This window comes from Leuciscus leuciscus (genome assembly GCF_965113295.1).
Source record: "Leuciscus leuciscus genome assembly, chromosome: 21".
Taxonomy (NCBI): domain Eukaryota; kingdom Metazoa; phylum Chordata; class Actinopteri; order Cypriniformes; family Leuciscidae; genus Leuciscus; species Leuciscus leuciscus.
Genome location: NC_138745.1, coordinates 15971593 through 15991479, shown reverse-complemented (window position 1 = coordinate 15991479; position 19887 = coordinate 15971593). Strand labels below are relative to the sequence as shown.

The window sequence follows — 19887 nt, the reverse complement described above, 5'->3', positions numbered from 1 at the left end:
TTTCATCATTAGCAGCTGACAAGCATCTCCATAGCAACCAAACAGAGTACCCTAGCAACCATTTTACAAGACCTACATCTCTGCATCAGAATATTGTATAGAGATGGGGGTTGGCTCATTAGTTTCAGTTGGAAAACAGTCTGTAAATATCACCATGGTAACTGTGTATTCACACCCTAGCAACCATTTAGAGCCACCTAGCAACCATATTGCAACATATAGAAGACATATTTCAGCTCCACAACATCGTAGAGGCATGGTTGTTGGCTCGTATGCAATCATGTACAACACCCTAGCAACCGAGTGGCGAGTTTTGCCACTGCAAGCACCACTTCACATTTTCTTCAGGAAATGTACATTCTAGTGTTGTGATTACTATTCACCTAGACAAAACTTCGGCGCGTAACTCGCCCCCCACCGTTTGTCACAGCCCCCTGAATGAGGTGTCAAATCGACCGGTTTATTGAGGAAAGGTGTGCTATGACTTTTATAAGCGATCGGGTGTAAGATGTTCGTCTGGCGGGCGAAACATTTGCCGAAAAATGTCCCATAGACTTAACATAGGCACAAAATTTTCAAAATCATATCTTTGGCTCAGAAGGTCATAGAGCCTTGGGGTTGGGCTCTTTTGATTCATCCTATCAAGCAGCCAATAAGTAGTGACATAACAACGTCATAGCCACGCCCTAGAAACTAGTTACAGGCCCCTAGCAACCATTGAACAACATTTACAAGCCATATCTCAGCAACAAAACATTGTAAAAACACAGAGTTGGGCATTTTTTGACCTAGACCTGCAAATACTCTTTAAATATTACCCCATAAACTGTCTAAACAAACCTTAGCAACCATTTGGAGTACCCTAGCAACTGTACAAACACATGAATGAGCTATATCTCAGCACCAGAACATCATATAGACATGGGGGTGTGCTTGTTTGTTTCGGTTGGGAAACCAATCTGTAAATATCATCATGGTAACTGTGTAACCACACCTTAGCAACCGTTTAAAGCTACCTAGCAACCATATTGCAACATATAGAAGCCATATTTCAGCTCCACAACATCGTACAGACATGGTTGTTGGCTCGTATGCAATCATGTACAACACCGTAGCAACCGAGTGGTGAATTTTGCCACTGCAAGCACCACTTCACATTTTCTTCAGGAAATGTACATTCTAGTTCTTATTATTATTCTGGACAAAGTTTAGCGCGTAACTTGCCCCGCACCGTTTGTCACAGACCCCTGATTGAGGTGTCAAATCGACCGGCTCATTGAGGAGAGGTGTGCTATGACTTTTCTAAGCGATCGGGTGTACGATGTTCGCACAGCGGACGAAAAAGCGGCCAAAAAAGTCCCATTGACTTTACATGGGGAGTTCTAAAAACATTTGAATCCCAACTGCCGTTTTCACACACACCACTCCAAAGGGCCTGACACCCCTGCGTTTCTCTCCCTCTCTCTCTCCCTCAGAGGATTTATATTATCAAGCAGCCAATAAGTAATGGCCTAAAATCTTCATAGCCACACCATAGCAACCAGTTACAGCACCCTAGCAACCACTAAGAGCTCCCTAGCAACCACCCTAAACCAATAAAAAACATTTATTTAATTTTTTTTTTTAAAGCAATATCACACTCGTAGCCTTGCGATATCGCTCCATGCTTGTGTCTATACGGCCCCGTTATTAAAGATTTTAAGAACTCTATAAAAAGGCCTAGCATCCACCCAGAACACCCTAGCAACTGCCTAGCAACACCATAGCAATCACCCAGAACACCCTAGCAACCACCTAGCAAAGCCCTAGCAACCACCAATAATACCCTAGCAACCGCCTAGCAACCACCCAGAATACCTTAGCAACTGCCTAGCAACACCATAGCAACCACCCAGAAAACCCTAGCAACCACCTGGCAACAGCATCTTGTTAAAAACATGCTAGCAACATACTAATCAAGCTAGCATAATGCTAGCAACATGCTAATCAAGCTAGCATCATGCTAGCAACATGCTAATCAAGCAAGCATAATGCTAGCAACATGCTAATCAAGCTAGCATCATGTTAGCAACATGCTAATCAAGCTAGAATAATGCTAGCAACATGCTAATCATGTTAGAATCTAGCTAAAAATATGCTAGCAACATGCTAATCAAGCTAGCATCATGCTAGCAACATGCTAATCAAGCTAGCAACATGCTAATCAAGCTAGCAACATGCTAATCAAGCTAGCATAATGCTAGCAACATGCTAATCATGTTAGAATCTAGCTAAAAATATGCTAGCAACATGCTAATCATGTTAGCATCAAGCTACCAACATGCTAATCAAGCTAGCATCATGCTACCAATATGCTAATTAAGCTAGCATCATGCTAGCAAAATGCTATTCAAGTTAGCATCATGCTAACAACATGTTAATCAAGCTAGCATAATGCTAGCAAACTGCTAATCATGTTAACATCTTGTTAAAAGCATGCTAGCAACATGCTAATCATGTTAGCATCATGCTACCAACATGCTAATCATGTTAACAACATGCTAATCATGCTAGCATCATTTTAACAACATGTTAATCATAGTAAATCATGCTGGAATGTGGTAAATCGTAGTGAATCATCTTAGAAACATGGTAAATCGTGGTAAATAATGCTAAAACGTGGTATATCATGGTATCACAACATGTTAATTGTGTTAGCATCTGCCCAGTGGCGAGTTTTGCCACTGCAAGCACCACTTCTCATTTTCTTCAGGAAATGTACATTCTAGTGTTGTGATTACTATTCACCTAGACAAAACTTCGGCGCGTAACTCGCCCCACACCGTTTGTCACAGACCCCTAAATGAGGTGTCAAATCGACCGGTTTATTGAGGAGAGGTGTGCTATGACTTTTATAAGCGATCGGGTGTACAATGTTCGTCTGGCGGGCGAAAAATTTGCCGAAAAATTTCCCATAGACTTAACATAGGCTCAAAATTTGCAAAATCATATCTTTGATTCAGAAGGTCATAGAGGCCCCTAGCAACCATTGAACAACATTTACAAGCCATATCTCAGCAACAAAACATTGTAAAAACACAGAGTTGGCCATTTTTTGACCCAGACTTGCAAATACTCTTTATATATTACCCCATAAACTGTATAAACAAACCGTAGCAACCATTTGGAGTACCCTAGCAACCGTACAAACACATGAATGAGCTATATCTCAGCACCAGAACATCGTATAGACATGGGGGTGTGTTTGTTTGTTTTGGTTGGGAAACCAGTCTGTAAATATCATCATGGTAACTGTGTAACCACACCATAGCAACCGTTTAGAGCTACCTAGCAACCATATTGCAACATATAGAAGCCATATTTCAGCTCCACAACATCGTACAGACATGGTTGTTGTCTCGTATGCAATCATGTACAAAATCCTAGCAACCGAGTGGTGAGTTTTGCCACTGCAAGCAAGCTTTTTCAAAGCAACACTATTGTTATTGTCGCTCATACTTATTATTAAGTTGGCTTGAGAAAGCCAACATATTGAAATCCTATTTAAACTTATTATTAAGTTGGCTTGAGAAAGCCAACATATTGAAATCCTATTTAAACTTATTATTATTATTCTTCTGTGGAAACTATTGACTCAAACTCGCCCTAGAGCTTTAACTCTACATACTCCAAACTCGGCTCAGACACTCAAACTGATCTGAAGTTTTATGCTATATCTTTTCAGACTGATCGGACTTACGGTTTTCCTACAAATGACGATCAAAACTCGGAAAAACTCCCATTGACTTAACATTGGGCATTCTAAAAAAATTCAAACTCACCAACCGACAAAAATTCAAATCTAAATCCCTTGAAAACTAAATCAAACTGCCATTCTATATATATTAGCCAATGAAACTCATTTAAACTAATAAACTCTAATTTCATACACTTATAAACTAATTAACTTAAATTGAATAACTAATTAACTAATAAACTCATGAATTCATAGACTTATGAACTCTTAAACTCATAAATTAATAAACTCTGAACTCTAAACTCATTTAAACTTATAAACTCTAAACTCAAAAACTTGTACACTTATAAACTCTAAACTCATAAACTCTGAGTGTGTGTGTGTGTGTGTGTGTGTGTGTGTGTATCTATCTATCTACCGCTCTGAATACCATAGCAACCACCCAGAACACCCTAGCAACCACCTAGCAACCACCCAAAAGACCCTAGCAACCACCCAAAATATCCTAGCAACCACCCAAAAGACCCTAGCAACCACCCAAAACACCCTAGCAACCGCCTAGCAACCACCTTAAAAGACCATAGCAACCACCCAAAACACCCTAGCAACCACCCAAAACACCCTAGCAACCGCCTAGCAACCACCCAAAAGACCCTAGCAACCACCCAAAATACCCTAGCAACACCATAGCAACCACACAAAACATCCTAGTAACCACCCAAAACACCCTAGCAACCGCCTAGCAACCACCCAAAATACCCTAGCAACACCATAGCAACCACACAAAACATCCTAGTAACCACCCAGAACACCCTAGCAACCACCCAAAACACCCTAGCAACCACCCAAAATATCCTAGCAACCGCTTAGCAACCACCCAGAATACCCTAGCAACCACCCAAAACACCCTAGCAACCACCCAAAACACCCTAGCAACCGCCTAGCAACCACCCAAAAGACCCTAGCAACCACCCAGAATACCATAGCAACCACCCAAAATACCCTAGCAACCGCCTAGAAACCACCCAAAAGACCCTAGCAACCACCCAAAATAGCCTAGCAACCACCCAAAATACCCTAGCAACCACCCAAAAGACCCTAGCAACCACACTAAATATCCTAGCAACCGCATAGCAACCACCCAGAATACCCTAGCAACCACCCAAAACACCCTAGCAACCGCCTAGCAACCACCCAAAAGACCCTAGCAACCACCCAAAATATCCTAGCAACCGCCTAGCAACCACCCAGAATACCCTAGCAACCACCCAAAACACCCTAGCAACCACCCAAAACACCCTAGCAACCACCCAGAACACCCTAGCAACCGCCTAGCAACCACCCAAAATACCCTAGCAACCACCCAAAAGACCCTAGCAACCACCCAGGACACCCTAGCAACCACCTAGCAACCACCCAGAACACCCTAGCAACCTCCCAAAATACCCTAGCAACACCATAGCAACACCATAGCAACATCCTAGCAACCGCCTAGCAAAAAACGTTCTGCTCCAAACTTTCTCAAGCCAACTTAAAGTTTGTCTCGACGAACTTTCGCATCTAGTTAAGTTGGCTTGAGAAAGCCAACATATTGAAATCCTATTTAAACTTATTATTATTCTTCTGTGGAAACTATTGACTCAAACTCGCCCTAGAGCTTTAACTCTACATACTCCAAACTCGGCTCAGACACTCAAACTGATCTGAAGTTTTATGCTATATCTTTTCAGACTGATCGGACTTACGGTTTTCCTACAAATGACGATCAAAACTCGGAAAAAGTCCCATTGACTTAACATTGGGCATTCTAAAAAAATTCAAACTCACCAACCGACAAAAATTCAAATCTAAATCCCTTGAAAACTAAATCAAACTGCCATTCTATATATATTAGCCAATGAAACTCATTTAAACTAATAAACTCTAATTTCATACACTTATAAACTAATTAACTTAAATTTAATAACTAATTAACTAATAAACTCATGAATTCATAGACTTATGAACTCTTAAACTCATAAATTAATAAACTCTGAACTCTAAACTCATTTAAACTTATAAACTCTAAACTCAAAAACTTGTACACTTATAAACTTATCAATTTATACACTTATAAACTCTAAACTCTGAGTGTGGTTGTGTGTGTGTGTGTGTGTGTGTGTATCTATCTATCTACCGCTCTGAATACCATAGCAACCACCCAGAACACCCTAGCAACCACCTAGCAACCACCAAGAACACCCTAGCAACCACCCAAAAGACCCTAGCAACCACCCAAAAGACCCTAGCAACCACCCAAAACACCCTAGCAACCGCCTAGCAACCACCCAGAACACCCTAGCAACCACCCAAAACACCCTAGCAACCACCCAAAATACCCTAGCAACACCATAGCAACCACACAAAACATCCTAGTAACCACCCATAACACCCTAGCAACCGCCTAGCAACCACCCAGAACACCCTAGCAACCACCCAAAAGACCCTAGCAACCACCCAAAAGACCCTAGCAACCGCCTAGCAACCACCCAGAATACCCTAGCAACCACCCAAAACACCCTAGCAACCACCCAAAACACCCTAGCAACCGCCTAGCAACCGCCTAGCAACCACCCAGAATACCCTAGCAACCACCCAAAACACCCTAGCAACCACCCAGAACACCATAGCAACCGCCTAGCAACCACCCAAAAGACCCTAGCAACCGCCTAGCAACCACCCAGAATACCCTAGCAACCACCCAAAACACCCTAGCAACCACCCAAAAGACCCTAGCAACCGCCTAGCAACCACCCAAAAGACCCTAGCAACCACCCAAAACACCCTAGCAACCGCCTAGCAACCACCCAAAAGACCCTAGCAACCACCCAGAACACCCTAGCAACCGCCTAGCAACCACCCAAAAGACCCTAGCAACCACCCAAAAGACCCTAGCAACCACCCAAAAGACCCTAGCAACCACCCAAAATATCCTAGCAACCACCCAGAATACCCTAGCAACCACCCAAAACACCCTAGCAACCACCCAAAAGACCCTAGCAACCACCTAGCAACCACCCAAAAATCCCCTAGCAACCACCCAGAACACCCTAGCAACCGCCTAGCAACCACCCAAAATACCCTAGAAACCGCCTAGCAACCACCCAAAAGACCCTACCAACCACCCTAAATATCCTAGCAACCGCATAGCAACCACCCAGAATGCCCTAGCAACCACCCAAAACACCCTAACAACCACCCAGAACACCCTAGCAACCGCCTAGCAACCACCCAAAAGACCCTAGCAACCACCTAAAATATCCTAGCAACCGCCTAGCAACCACCCAGAATACCCTAGCAACCACCCAGAATACCATAGCAACCACCCAGAACACCCGAGCAACCGCCCTAAATACCCTAGCAACATCATAGCAACCACCCATAACATCCTAGCAACCGCCTAGCAAAAAACTTTCCGGTCCAAACTTTCTCAAGCCAACTTAAAGTTTGTCTCGACGAACTTTCGCATCTAGTTAATATTATTATTATTCTTCTGTAAATAACTGTTGACTCAAACTCGCCCTAGAGCTTTAACTCTACATACTCCAAACTCGGCTCAGACACTCAAACTGATCTGAAGTTTTATGCTATATCTTTTCAGACTGATCGGACTTACGGTTTTCCTACAAATGACGATCAAAACTCGGAAAAACTCCCATTGACTTAACATTGGGCATTCTAAAAAAATTCAAACTCACCAACCGACAAAAATTCAAATCTAAATCCCTTGAAAACTAAATCAAACTGCCATTCTATATATATTAGCCAATGAAACTCATTTAAACTAATAAACTCTAATTTCATACACTTATAAACTAATTAACTTAAATTGAATAACTAATTAACTAATAAACTCATGAATTCATAGACTTATGAACTCTTAAACTCATAAATTAATAAACTCTGAACTCTAAACTCATTTAAACTTATAAACTCTAAACTCAAAAACTTGTACACTTATAAACTTATCAATTTATACACTTATAAACTCTAAACTCTGAGTGTGTGTGTGTGTGTGTGTGTGTGTGTATCTATCTATCTACCGCTCTGAATACCATAGCAACCACCCAGAACACCCTAGCAACCACCTAGCAACCACCCAGAACACCCTAGCAACCACCCAAAAGACCCTAGCAACCACCCAAAAGACCCTAGCAACCACCCAAAACACCCTAGCAACCGCCTAGCAACCACCCAGAACACCCTAGCAACCACCCAAAACACCCTAGCAACCACCCAAAATACCCTAGCAACACCATAGCAACCACACAAAACATCCTAGTAACCACCCATAACACCCTAGCAACCGCCTAGCAACCACCCAGAACACCCTAGCAACCACCCAAAAGACCCTAGCAACCGCCTAGCAACCACCCAGAATACCCTAGCAACCACCCAGAATACCCTAGCAACCACCCAAAACACCCTAGCAACCACCCAGAACACCATAGCAACCGCCTAGCAACCACCCAAAAGACCCTAGCAACCGCCTAGCAACCACCCAGAATACCCTAGCAACCACCCAAAACACCCTAGCAACCACCCAAAAGACCCTAGCAACCGCCTAGCAACCACCCAAAAGACCCTAGCAACCACCCAAAACACCCTAGCAACCGCCTAGCAACCACCCAAAAGACCCTAGCAACCACCCAGAACACCCTAGCAACCGCCTAGCAACCACCCAAAAGACCCTAGCAACCACCCAAAAGACCCTAGCAACCACCCAAAAGACCCTAGCAACCACCCAAAATATCCTAGCAACCACCCAGAATACCCTAGCAACCACCCAAAACACCCTAGCAACCACCCAGAACACCCTAGCAACCACCTAGCAACCACCCAAAAGACCCTAGCAACCACCTAGCAACCACCCAAAAATCCCATAGCAACCACCCAGAACACCCTAGCAACCGCCTAGCAACCACCCAAAATACCCTAGCAACCGCCTAGCAACCACCCAAAAGACCCTAGCAACCACCCTAAATATCCTAGCAACCGCATAGCAACCACCCAGAATGCTCTAGCAACCACCCAAAACACCCTAGCAACCACCCAGAACACCCTAGCAACCGCCTAGCAACCACCCAAAAGACCCTAGCAACCACCCAAAATATCCTAGCAACCGCCTAGCAACCACCCAGAATACCATAGCAACCACCCAGAACACCCGAGCAACCGCCCTAAATACCCTAGCAACATCATAGCAACCACCCATAACATCCTAGAAACCGCCTAGCAAAAAACTTTCCGGTCCAAACTTTCTCAAGCCAACTTAAAGTTTGTCTCGACGAACTTTCGCATCTAGTTCTTATTCTTATTATTCCACACAAAGTTTGGCGCGTAATGCGCCCCGCACCGTTTGTCACAGACCCCTGAGTGAGGTGTCAAATCGAGCGGCTCATTGAGGAGAGGTGTGCTATATCTTTTCTAAGCGATCGGGTGTACGATGTTCACACAGCGGACGAAAAAGCGGCCAAAAAAGTCCCATTGACTTAACATGGGGAGTTCTAAAAACATTTGAATCCCAACTGCCGTTTTCACACACACCACTCCAAAGGGCCTGACACCCCTGCGTTTCTCTGCCTCTCTCTCTCCCTCAGAGGATTTATATTATCAAGCAGCCAATAAGTAATGGCCTAAAATCTTCATAGCCACACCCTAGCAACCAGTTACAGCACCCTAGCAACCACTCTGAGCTCCCTAGCAACCACCCTAAACCAATAAATAATATAACTTTTTTTTTACATTTTTTAAAGCAATATCACACTCGTAGCCTTGCGATATTGCTCCATGCTTGTGCCTATTCGGCCATAGGCACGAGGCCGCAGGCCGAGTGCCGTACTGAAGGAACTCGTTATTAAAGATTAAGAACTCTATAAAAACTCCATAGTAACCATATTTGACAACTACCAACCACCTGGTAACACCATAGCAACTACCAAAAATACCTTAGCAACCACCCTGAACACCCTAGCAACGTCTAGAAATGCTCTATTAACCACCAAAAAACTCTAGCAACCACCCAGAACACCTAGCAACTGCCTAGTAACCACCCAGAACGCCTAGCAACTACACAGAACACCCTAGCAACTGCCTAGCAACGCCCTAGCATCCACCCAGAATACCATAGCAACTGCCTAGCAACACCATAGCAACCACCTAGCAATGCCCTAGCAACCACCCTAGCAACTGCCTAGCAACCACCAAGAATACCCTAGCAACTGCCTAGCAACCACCCAGAACACCTTAGCAACTGCCTAGCAACACCATAGCAACCACCCAGAAAACCCTAGCAAACACCTGGCAACAGCATCTTGCTAAAAACATGCTAGCAACATACTAATCATGCTAGCAACATGCTAATCAAGCTAGTATCATGCTAGCATCATGCTAATCAAGCTAGCATCATGCTAGCAACATGTTAATCAAGCTATCATAATGCTAGCAAAATGCTAATCAAGCTAGCATCATGCTAGCAACATGCTAATCAAGCTAGCGTTATGCTAGCAACATGCTAATCATGCTAGCAACATGCTAATCAAGCTAGCATCATGCTAGCAACAAGCTAATCAAGCTAGCATAATGCTAGCAACATGCTAATCATGTTAGCATCTAGCTAAAAACATGCTAGCAACATGCTAATCAAGCTAGCATCATGCTAATCAAGTTAGCAAAATGCTAATAATGCTAGCATTATGCTACTTACATGCTAATCAAGCTAGCATCATGTTAGCAAACATGCTAATCAAGCTAGCATAATGCTAGCAACATGCTAATCAAGCTAGCATAATACTAGCAACATGCTAATCAAGCTAGCATCATGCTAGCAACATGCTAATCAAGCTAGCATCATGCTAGCAACATGCTAATCATGTTAACATCTAGCTAAAAACATGCTAACAACATGCTAATCATGCTAACATCAAGCTACCAACATGCTAATCAAGCTAGCATCATGCTAACATAATGCTAATCATGCTAGCATCATGCTACCAATATGCTCATTAAGCTAGCACAATGCTATTCAAGCTAGCATCATGCTAACAACATGTTAATCAAGCTAGCATAATGCTAGCAAAATGCTAATCATGTTAGCATCTGGTTAAAAACATGTTAGCAACATGCTAATCATGTTAGCATCTAGCTAAAAACATGCCAGCAAAATGCTAATCAGGCTAGCATCATGCTACCAACATGCTAATCATGTTAACAACATGCTTATCATGCTAGCATCATTTTAACAACATGTTAATCATAGTAAATCATGCTGGAATGTGGTAAATCGTAGTAAATCATCTTAGAAACATGGTAAATCGTGGTAAATAATGCTAAAACGTGGTATATCATGGTATCACAACATGTTAATTGTGTTAGCATCTGCCCAGTGGCGAGTTTTGCCACTGCAAGCACCACTTCACATTTTCTTCAGGAAATGTACATTCTAGTTAGTGGTGCTTTTTCAAAGCAACACTAGTGTTATTGTCACTCATACTTATTATTCTTTTTATTAGTGGTGCTTTTTCAAAGCAACACTATTGTTATTGTCACTCATACTTATTGTCACCCCTGAGTGAGGTGTCAAATCGAGCGGCTCATTGAGGAGAGGTGTGCTATATCTTTTCTAAGCGATCGGGTGTACGATGTTCGCACAGCGAACGAAAAAGCGGCCAAAAAAGTCCCATTGACTTAACATGGGGAGTTCTAAAAACATTTGAATCCCAACTGCCGTTTTCACACACACCACTCCAAAGGGCCTGACACCCCTGCGTTTCTCTCCCTCTCTCTCTCCCTCAGAGGATTTATATTATCAAGCAGCCAATAAGTAATGGCCTAAAATCTTCATAGCCACACCCTAGCAACCAGTTACAGCACCCTAGCAACCACTCTGAGCTCCCTAGCAACCACCCTAAACCAATAAATAATATAAAAACTTTTTTTTTACATTTTTAAAAGCAATATCACACTCGTAGCCTTGCGATATTGCTCCATGCTTGTGGCCGAGTGCCGTACTGAAGGAACTCGTTATTAAAGATTTTAAGAACTCTATAAAAACTCCATAGTAACCATATTTGACAACTACCAACCACCTAGTAACACCATAGCAACTACCAAAAATACCTTAGCAACCACCCTGAACACCCTAGCAACGTCTAGAAATGCTCTATTAACCACCCAAAAACTCTAGCAACCACCCAGAAACACCCTAGCAACTGCCTAGCAACCACCCAGAACACCTAGCAACTGCCTAGTAACCACCCAGAACGCCTAGCAACCACCCAGAACACCCTAGCAACTGCCTAGCAACGCCCTAGCATCCACCCAGAATACCATAGCAACTGCCTAGCAACACCATAGCAACCACCCAGAAAACCCTAGCAACCACCACCTGGCAACAGCATCTTGCTAAAAACATGCTAGCAACATACTAATCATGCTAGTATCATGCTAGCAACATGCTAATCAAGCTAGCAAAATGTTAATAATGCTAGCATAATGCTACCAACATGCTAATCAAGCTAGCATCATGCTACCAACATGCTAATCAAGCTAGCATCATGCTACCAACATGCTAATCAAGCTAGCATCATGCTAGCAACATGCTAATCAAGCTAGCATCATAATAGCAACATGCTAATCAAGCTAGCATAATGCTAGCAACATGCTAATCATGTTAGCATCTAGCTAAAAACATGTTAGCAACATGCTAATCATGTTAGCATCTAGCTAAAAACATGCCAGCAAAATGCTAATCAGGCTAGCATCATGCTACCAACATGCTAATCATGTTAACAACATGCTAATCATGCTAGCATCATTTTAACAACATGTTAATCATAGTAAATCATGCTGGAATGTGGTAAATCGTAGTAAATCATCTTAGAAACATGGTAAATCGTGGTAAATAATGCTAAAACGTGGTATATCATGGTATCACAACATGTTAATTGTGTTAGCATCTGCCCAGTGGCGAGTTTTGCCACTGCAAGCACCACTTCACATTTTCTTCAGGAAATGTACATTCTAGTTAGTGGTGCTTTTTCAAAGCAACACTAGTGTTATTGTCACTCATACTTATTATTCTTTTTATTAGTGGTGCTTTTTCAAAGCAACACTATTGTTATTGTCACTCATACTTATTGTCACCCCTGAGTGAGGTGTCAAATCGAGCGGCTCATTGAGGAGAGGTGTGCTATATCTTTTCTAAGCGATCGGGTGTACGATGTTCGCACAGCGAACGAAAAAGCGGCCAAAAAAGTCCCATTGACTTAACATGGGGAGTTCTAAAAACATTTGAATCCCAACTGCCGTTTTCACACACACCACTCCAAAGGGCCTGACACCCCTGCGTTTCTCTCCCTCTCTCTCTCCCTCAGAGGATTTATATTATCAAGCAGCCAATAAGTAATGGCCTAAAATCTTCATAGCCACACCCTAGCAACCAGTTACAGCACCCTAGCAACCACTCTGAGCTCCCTAGCAACCACCCTAAACCAATAAATAATATAAAAACTTTTTTTTTACATTTTTAAAAGCAATATCACACTCGTAGCCTTGCGATATTGCTCCATGCTTGTGGCCGAGTGCCGTACTGAAGGAACTCGTTATTAAAGATTTTAAGAACTCTATAAAAACTCCATAGTAACCATATTTGACAACTACCAACCACCTAGTAACACCATAGCAACTACCAAAAATACCTTAGCAACCACCCTGAACACCCTAGCAGCGTCTAGAAATGCTCTATTAACCACCCAAAAACTCTAGCAACCACCCAGAAACACCCTAGCAACTGCCTAGCAACCACCCAGAACACCTAGCAACTGCCTAGTAACCACCCAGAACGCCTAGCAACCACCCAGAACACCCTAGCAACTGCCTAGCAACGCCCTAGCATCCACCCAGAATACCATAGCAACTGCCTAGCAACACCATAGCAACCACCCAGAAAACCCTAGCAACCACCACCTGGCAACAGCATCTTGCTAAAAACATGCTAGCAACATACTAATCATGCTAGTATCATGCTAGCAACATGCTAATCAAGCTAGCAAAATGTTAATAATGCTAGCATAATGCTACCAACATGCTAATCAAGCTAGCATCATGCTACCAACATGCTAATCAAGCTAGCATCATGCTACCAACATGCTAATCAAGCTAGCATCATGCTAGCAACATGCTAATCAAGCTAGCATCATAATAGCAACATGCTAATCAAGCTAGCATAATGCTAGCAACATGCTAATCATGTTAGCATCTAGCTAAAAACATACTAGTTAAGCTATTAAGTTAGCACTTTTAAACATTCGCTCACTTAAAAATAAATCACTTCTAGTCAACGACTTAACCACAAACAACCTGGGCCCGTATTCATAAAGATTCTAAGAATCCTCTAAGAAAACTCTTAATTTAGCTTAAAAACTTTTACGTAGGAGTCTTAGCTTAAAAGCGATTCGGGACCGATCTGAGAGCAACTCTGAGTAAGGAAAAGACAAAAACTTTCATCTTAGTAAGGAGGCGGGGTTGACCCCACCCCGTTGCTATGTATGACACAATCTTTTGAAGACTGTGATTGGTTGGTTGTCCAAGAAGAAAAAAAAAAAAGTGATTTTAAGTATAGGGTCTATTCTAAGCCTTCACTTTGAAATTACATGCGTAATTTTTCCTATTTGACCGTTCTCACACACACACACACACACACATTTTATATGTGTATATAAATCCTTTTTTTTTTTTTTTTTTTTTTTTAACCATGCTGTTAATTTCCTATAAGGTATTTGATTGGCTTAGAATGATAAAAATTGTTCCACTCTTTCCAATTACACTGATTGCTGGCATGTCTATTTAAGTGGTGGTTTGAATGTTGGTTTTAATGTATCAAACATGGAATTTTCCCAGTTGCCAAATATCGTAATGTAGTGATTACTTTCATTTCTGGCGCTGTGCTGTGTTGGAGATGTTAGCGTGTCTCTAATAAGATCAGTCACAAACATGATCCCTGCACGATCTAATCTATAGCGTCTTATGAACTCACTGTTATTCATTGTCTGCAACACATTTCTTCTCCCTCTTCGTCTTTCTGCCATTTTCTCCTCTGCTAAAGAAACTCTTAAGCCTCTTAAAAGTCCTCGTCCGTGCTCCTAACAATTTTGAGCTTAAGATCTCTTTTAAGGGTTAAGATGCTTTCTGAATTACTGAATTTTTCTTTAATTTTAAGAGTAAACGCCCACATTTCTAAGAATTTTCTTAGAATTTTGTCACTAGGAGCTACTCTTTACATTAAGATTCTTTATGAATACGGGCCCAGATTAGTTGAGTTTGCTGTATGGCTATTGAAGGCCTTAGACTTTCTATCTTGTAATAGAACAGAAATAGAGAAAGATAAAGGCACACTGGGTTCCCGCTTGTTCTGTAAACATTTGAAAAAGTTACTGTTATCATAGCAGGGACCCGACACATATCACTGAGAGCTGGTAGACTTCTGTTTGCTGAGCTGGTATAGTCATGCTGGGCAACAATGGTAAAAGGACCTGCTCTGATCACATGCTCTTGTAATAATAGCTTTGTAGGACTATATTTTATTTTGATAATTAGTACAAAAAAAACTTTAAAACTCTGTTAAATTGATTGTTGATTGATTATTGAAAAATAATAATATATTGATATATTGATGTTTAATATTATTTTAATATAGGGCTATTTTCTGTTCCTTTTTTTCCTGTGTTTAATTTAAGTAGGTGATTCTAAGTTTAGATATTGATGATTACAAGCTTGGGGGAAATGCAATTAATTGTAATTAATTACAGCAAATTGTGCAATTAATTAGTTAATTTTTTTAATCGATTCCCAGCCCTTATATATATATATATATATATATATATATATATATATATATATATATATATATATATATATATATATATATATACCGGGGTTGCGGTGCCACCGGCTTGGGCCCCGTAATCGTTGCTTGCAGCTATATTTTCTACTTGATTTTACTTGACCTAACTTCACAACTTTGCTAAAAGGTATGTTTGGTCTTAAATGTTGTGCTGTGTGCCTTGCAGGTTGGGATCTCACCTGAGCCCCTCACGTACTGAGTGCTATATCACCTCAGATATGTTTTACGTTGAGGTGCATTTGGATAAAGCAGGAAAGCTTGTGGATGTCAAAGTGGCCCACCATGGTGAAAACCCTGTGGTGAGAGGAAGACTTAATAAATAATAAAGCAGTTTGTCTATGCCCTGTGGTCTTACTTTATTGTAATTTTCTCTCATTGTTATGTAGAGTTGTCCTGAGCTGATACAGCATTTACGGTAAGCAAACTATATAAGTGAAATTACATTTTTCAGCAATGTGGAATATGTATTTATGCTCAAGTAGATTGTTTACTTGCTGCGAAGTACATGTACTGTGTTAGATTAAACTGGGAAGGGTCATAGCGCTTGCATATTGTTGTCCTATTGTTAGTTTCAACTGCTTCTATTGTTCTCATTTTTAAGTCGCTTTGGATAAAAGCATCTGCTAAATGAATAAATGTAAAGATAGAAATGTCTTATGTCACTGAATAAATATTTTGCTTTGAAACAATCCAAGCTGCTGTTATTTTGAAAGTGTCCAGAAAGAATGTGCAACTGTAATGACAGACAAAACGGGACCTACATTTATACAACTTGCCATCATAAAGTCACCTATGAGCCAGTCAGATTCAAGAATTCAACAAGTTATTTTATACAAGTTACAACAACTGTAACGTTGTCACTGTACAACCACACAAAGCAGTACATGTATTTACCGTAACATTAACCTTTATTTTTACAGAGACAAAAATTTTGATGAGTTTTCCAAACACCTGAAGGGTCTGGTTAACCTCTATAAGCTCCCTGGAGACAAGTGTGTTCTTTTTATTTTTTTATTTTTTTAATAAGATCATAAAACACTTGCAATTCCTGTTTCTATTTGCATTTTAATACTTTTTTTCTCATTTTATTCCACAGCAAACTAAAGACAAAGATGTATTTGGCGCTTCAGTCCCTGGAGTTAGACCTCACCAAGATGATGCATATGTTCAGGCACTTTTTCTTTTCCTATTTGTCAAGAAAATTGTTTCCCCAGTATCGTACACTAGCAAAAACGTACAATGGACATTTTTGGACATGGTACAATTGTAATACTATATTGTGATATTATTATATTATTCTTTAAAGTAACTTGCAGTACTATGTTAATACCATGGGACATGAATATGGTAATTATTATTCATTTCTTCTACAGAAATGGTGCTAATAGGTGCTAGAGACAGTGGCCAGTTGCAAATTGTTCTCAGAATAAGCCCGCATTTTTACTTGTGTCTTGAGAAATGAACAATGACATAGCTATGAAATAGCTTGTAGAAACCTTGCCAACAGATAAGCATAGCTGCTTTGTTTTTGAACCATTAGAAGCTATTATGCACAGCATCCATACAGTGTCAGTCACAAGTTTGTGAACCCTTTGAAAATATCTGGATTTCTGCATTGATTACTCAAAAAATGTGAGAAATTTATTGAGAACATTGAGTGATCATGCAAAAAGTAGTGGAGAATGTAAGTGAACCCTTGAATTTAGTCACTTTAGCAGCAAGACCTCCACCAAATGTTTTCTGTAGCTGCTTGTAAGACTTTTGACCAATTTGAACCATCATTCCCCATAAATCTGTTAGAATCTTATTATTATTATCTATATTTATGGGTTGGTTATCTGTATTTATGGCTCAAGGTCAGGACTTTTCAACCGTTATTTAGTTGATTTACTTCTGTTTTTGGGTCATTGTCTTGTTAAATCACTCAGCATCTCTAAAACGCAATGTTGTGTACTTCTGTGCTGACATTCTCGTGTAGAATCTCTTGATACAGTTTTACATTCATTGTACCTTCAGTGATTGCAATGTACCCAGGCTTTGATGCAGCAAAGAAGCTTTAAACCATGATGCTGCTTTCACCATGCTTCTCAGCTGGGAGGATCACTCCTGGGGGGGGCGAGTCTTTAGCAATGATTCTGTCGCCTCTGTAATATGTTTTTAAGATCCTATGAAAACTTGGGATCATGGCATGGTTGTATACCTGTATTTAAAAGGCAAAGCATCTGTACAACTCCCAATTTAATCTCATCTTCCCAATTTACTCCTTTAAGCTTTTGGAGAAGTCGTAACAGAGATTATATATATATATATATATATATATATATATATATATATATATATATATATACTCACCTAAAGGATTATTAGGAACACCTGTTCAATTTCTCATTAATGCAATTATCTAATCAACCAATCACATGGCAGTTGCTTCAATGCATTTAGGGGTGTAGTCCTGGTCAAGACAATCTCCTGAACTCCAAACTGAATGTCAGAATGGGAAAGAAAGGTGATTTAAGCAATTTTGAGCGTGGCATGGTTGTTGGTGCCAGACGGGCCGGTCTGAGTATTTCACAATCTGCTCAGTTACTGGGATTTTCACGCACAACCATTTCTAGGGTTTACAAAGAATGGTGTGAAAAGGGAAAAACATCCAGTATGCGGCAGTCCTGTGGGCGAAAATGCCTTGTTGATGCTAGAGGTCAGAGGAGAATGGGCCGACTGATTCAAGCTGATAGAAGAGCAACTTTGACTGAAATAACCACTCGTTACAACCGAGGTATGCAGCAAAGCATTTGTGAAGCCACAACACGCACAACCTTGAGGCGGATGGGCTACAACAGCAGAAGACCCCACCGGGTACCACTCATCTCCACTACAAATAGGAAAAAGAGGCTACAATTTGCAAGAGCTCACCAAAATTGGACAGTTGAAGCCTGGAAAAATGTTGCCTGGTCTGATGAGTCTCGATTTCTGTTGAGACATTCAGATGGTAGAGTCAGAATTTGGCGTAGACAGAATGAGAACATGGATCCATCATGCCTTGTTACCACTGTGCAGGCAGGTGGTGGTGTAATGGTGTGGGGGATGTTTTCTTGGCACACTTTAGGCCCCTTAGTGCCAGTTGGGCATTGTTTAAATGCCACGGCCTACCTGAGCATTGTTTCTGACAATGTCCATCCCTTTATGACCACCATGTACCCATCCTCTGATGGCTACTTCCAGCAGGATAATGCACCATGTCACAAAGCTCGAATCATTTCAAATTGGTTTCTTGAACATGACAATGAGTTCACTGTACTAAAATGGCCCCCACAGTCACCAGATCTCAACCCAATAGAGCATCTTTGGGATGTGGTGGAACGGGAGCTTCGTGCCCTGGATGTGCATCCCACAAATCTCCATCAACTGCAAGATCCTATCCTATCAATATGGGCCAACATTTCTAAAGAATGCTTTCAGCACCTTGTTGAATCAATGCCACGTAGAATTAAGGCAGTTCTGAAGTCGAAAGGGGGTCAAACACAGTATTAGTATGGTGTTCCTAATAATCCTTTAGGTGAGTGTGTATATATATTAGGGATGGGACGATTACCGGTTTCACTATAAACCACGATAAAATGTACTGACGGTTAGTAATATCATTTAAAATTTAATTATCATTAAAACCGTGTTTGATTATCGCGATTTTAGATCCTGTTCAGCCAACAACAGTCTGACGCAGGCGCAGCGCGCAATGTTGTTGTTTTTTTTTTATTCAAGAAGGAATTGCGGAAGGCAGTGCTCGTGCTCGGGAGATTTTTCCGCCTTTTAAGAGAATCTGAGGAATTCTGAGGTGTGTGGTTATATGTTGGCTTTTACAAAAAGTCTTGCGTTCGCTATACAATAGTGGGTAATAGTCACACAAGACGACTCGGCTACTTTTTCTTGTGCATGTTGAGCTGACAGGGTGACCATCCTCGATTAAGTTTCCCTAAGAACTTTTTGTAAAAGCCAACATATAACCACGTTAACTTTGTTAAGTTAACTTTGACCTCAATACCAAAACTACGTCTGGGAAATAATTGGGCATAAAATGTTGTTTTAAGTTGAACTATATTATGTCAATCACTTGAAATAAACGTGAAGCTTCCGCAAAGAAAAGTTCGCAGTGCTGCTCAAGTGGTTGAGCCAAAGACGAACGAACAAGTTCAAACAAGACTATTAAGAGTTA

General features: G+C 41.1%; 1 protein-coding gene across 3 annotated transcripts in view; it reads left to right on the top strand.

The window, feature by feature from the left end:
• The window catches only part of med1 (mediator complex subunit 1), a 237032-nt gene that overhangs the window by 105407 nt on the left and 111738 nt on the right, over window positions 1-19887 (top strand). For all 3 annotated transcript variants that reach the window (XM_082152657.1, XM_082152655.1, XM_082152656.1), the window contains 4 exons: window positions 15844-15976; window positions 16064-16092; window positions 16598-16669; window positions 16774-16848. In XM_082152657.1, coding sequence (XP_082008783.1) covers window positions 15844-15976; window positions 16064-16092; window positions 16598-16669; window positions 16774-16848 — 309 coding nt within the window. The remainder of the gene's footprint in view (window positions 1-15843; window positions 15977-16063; window positions 16093-16597; window positions 16670-16773; window positions 16849-19887) is intronic.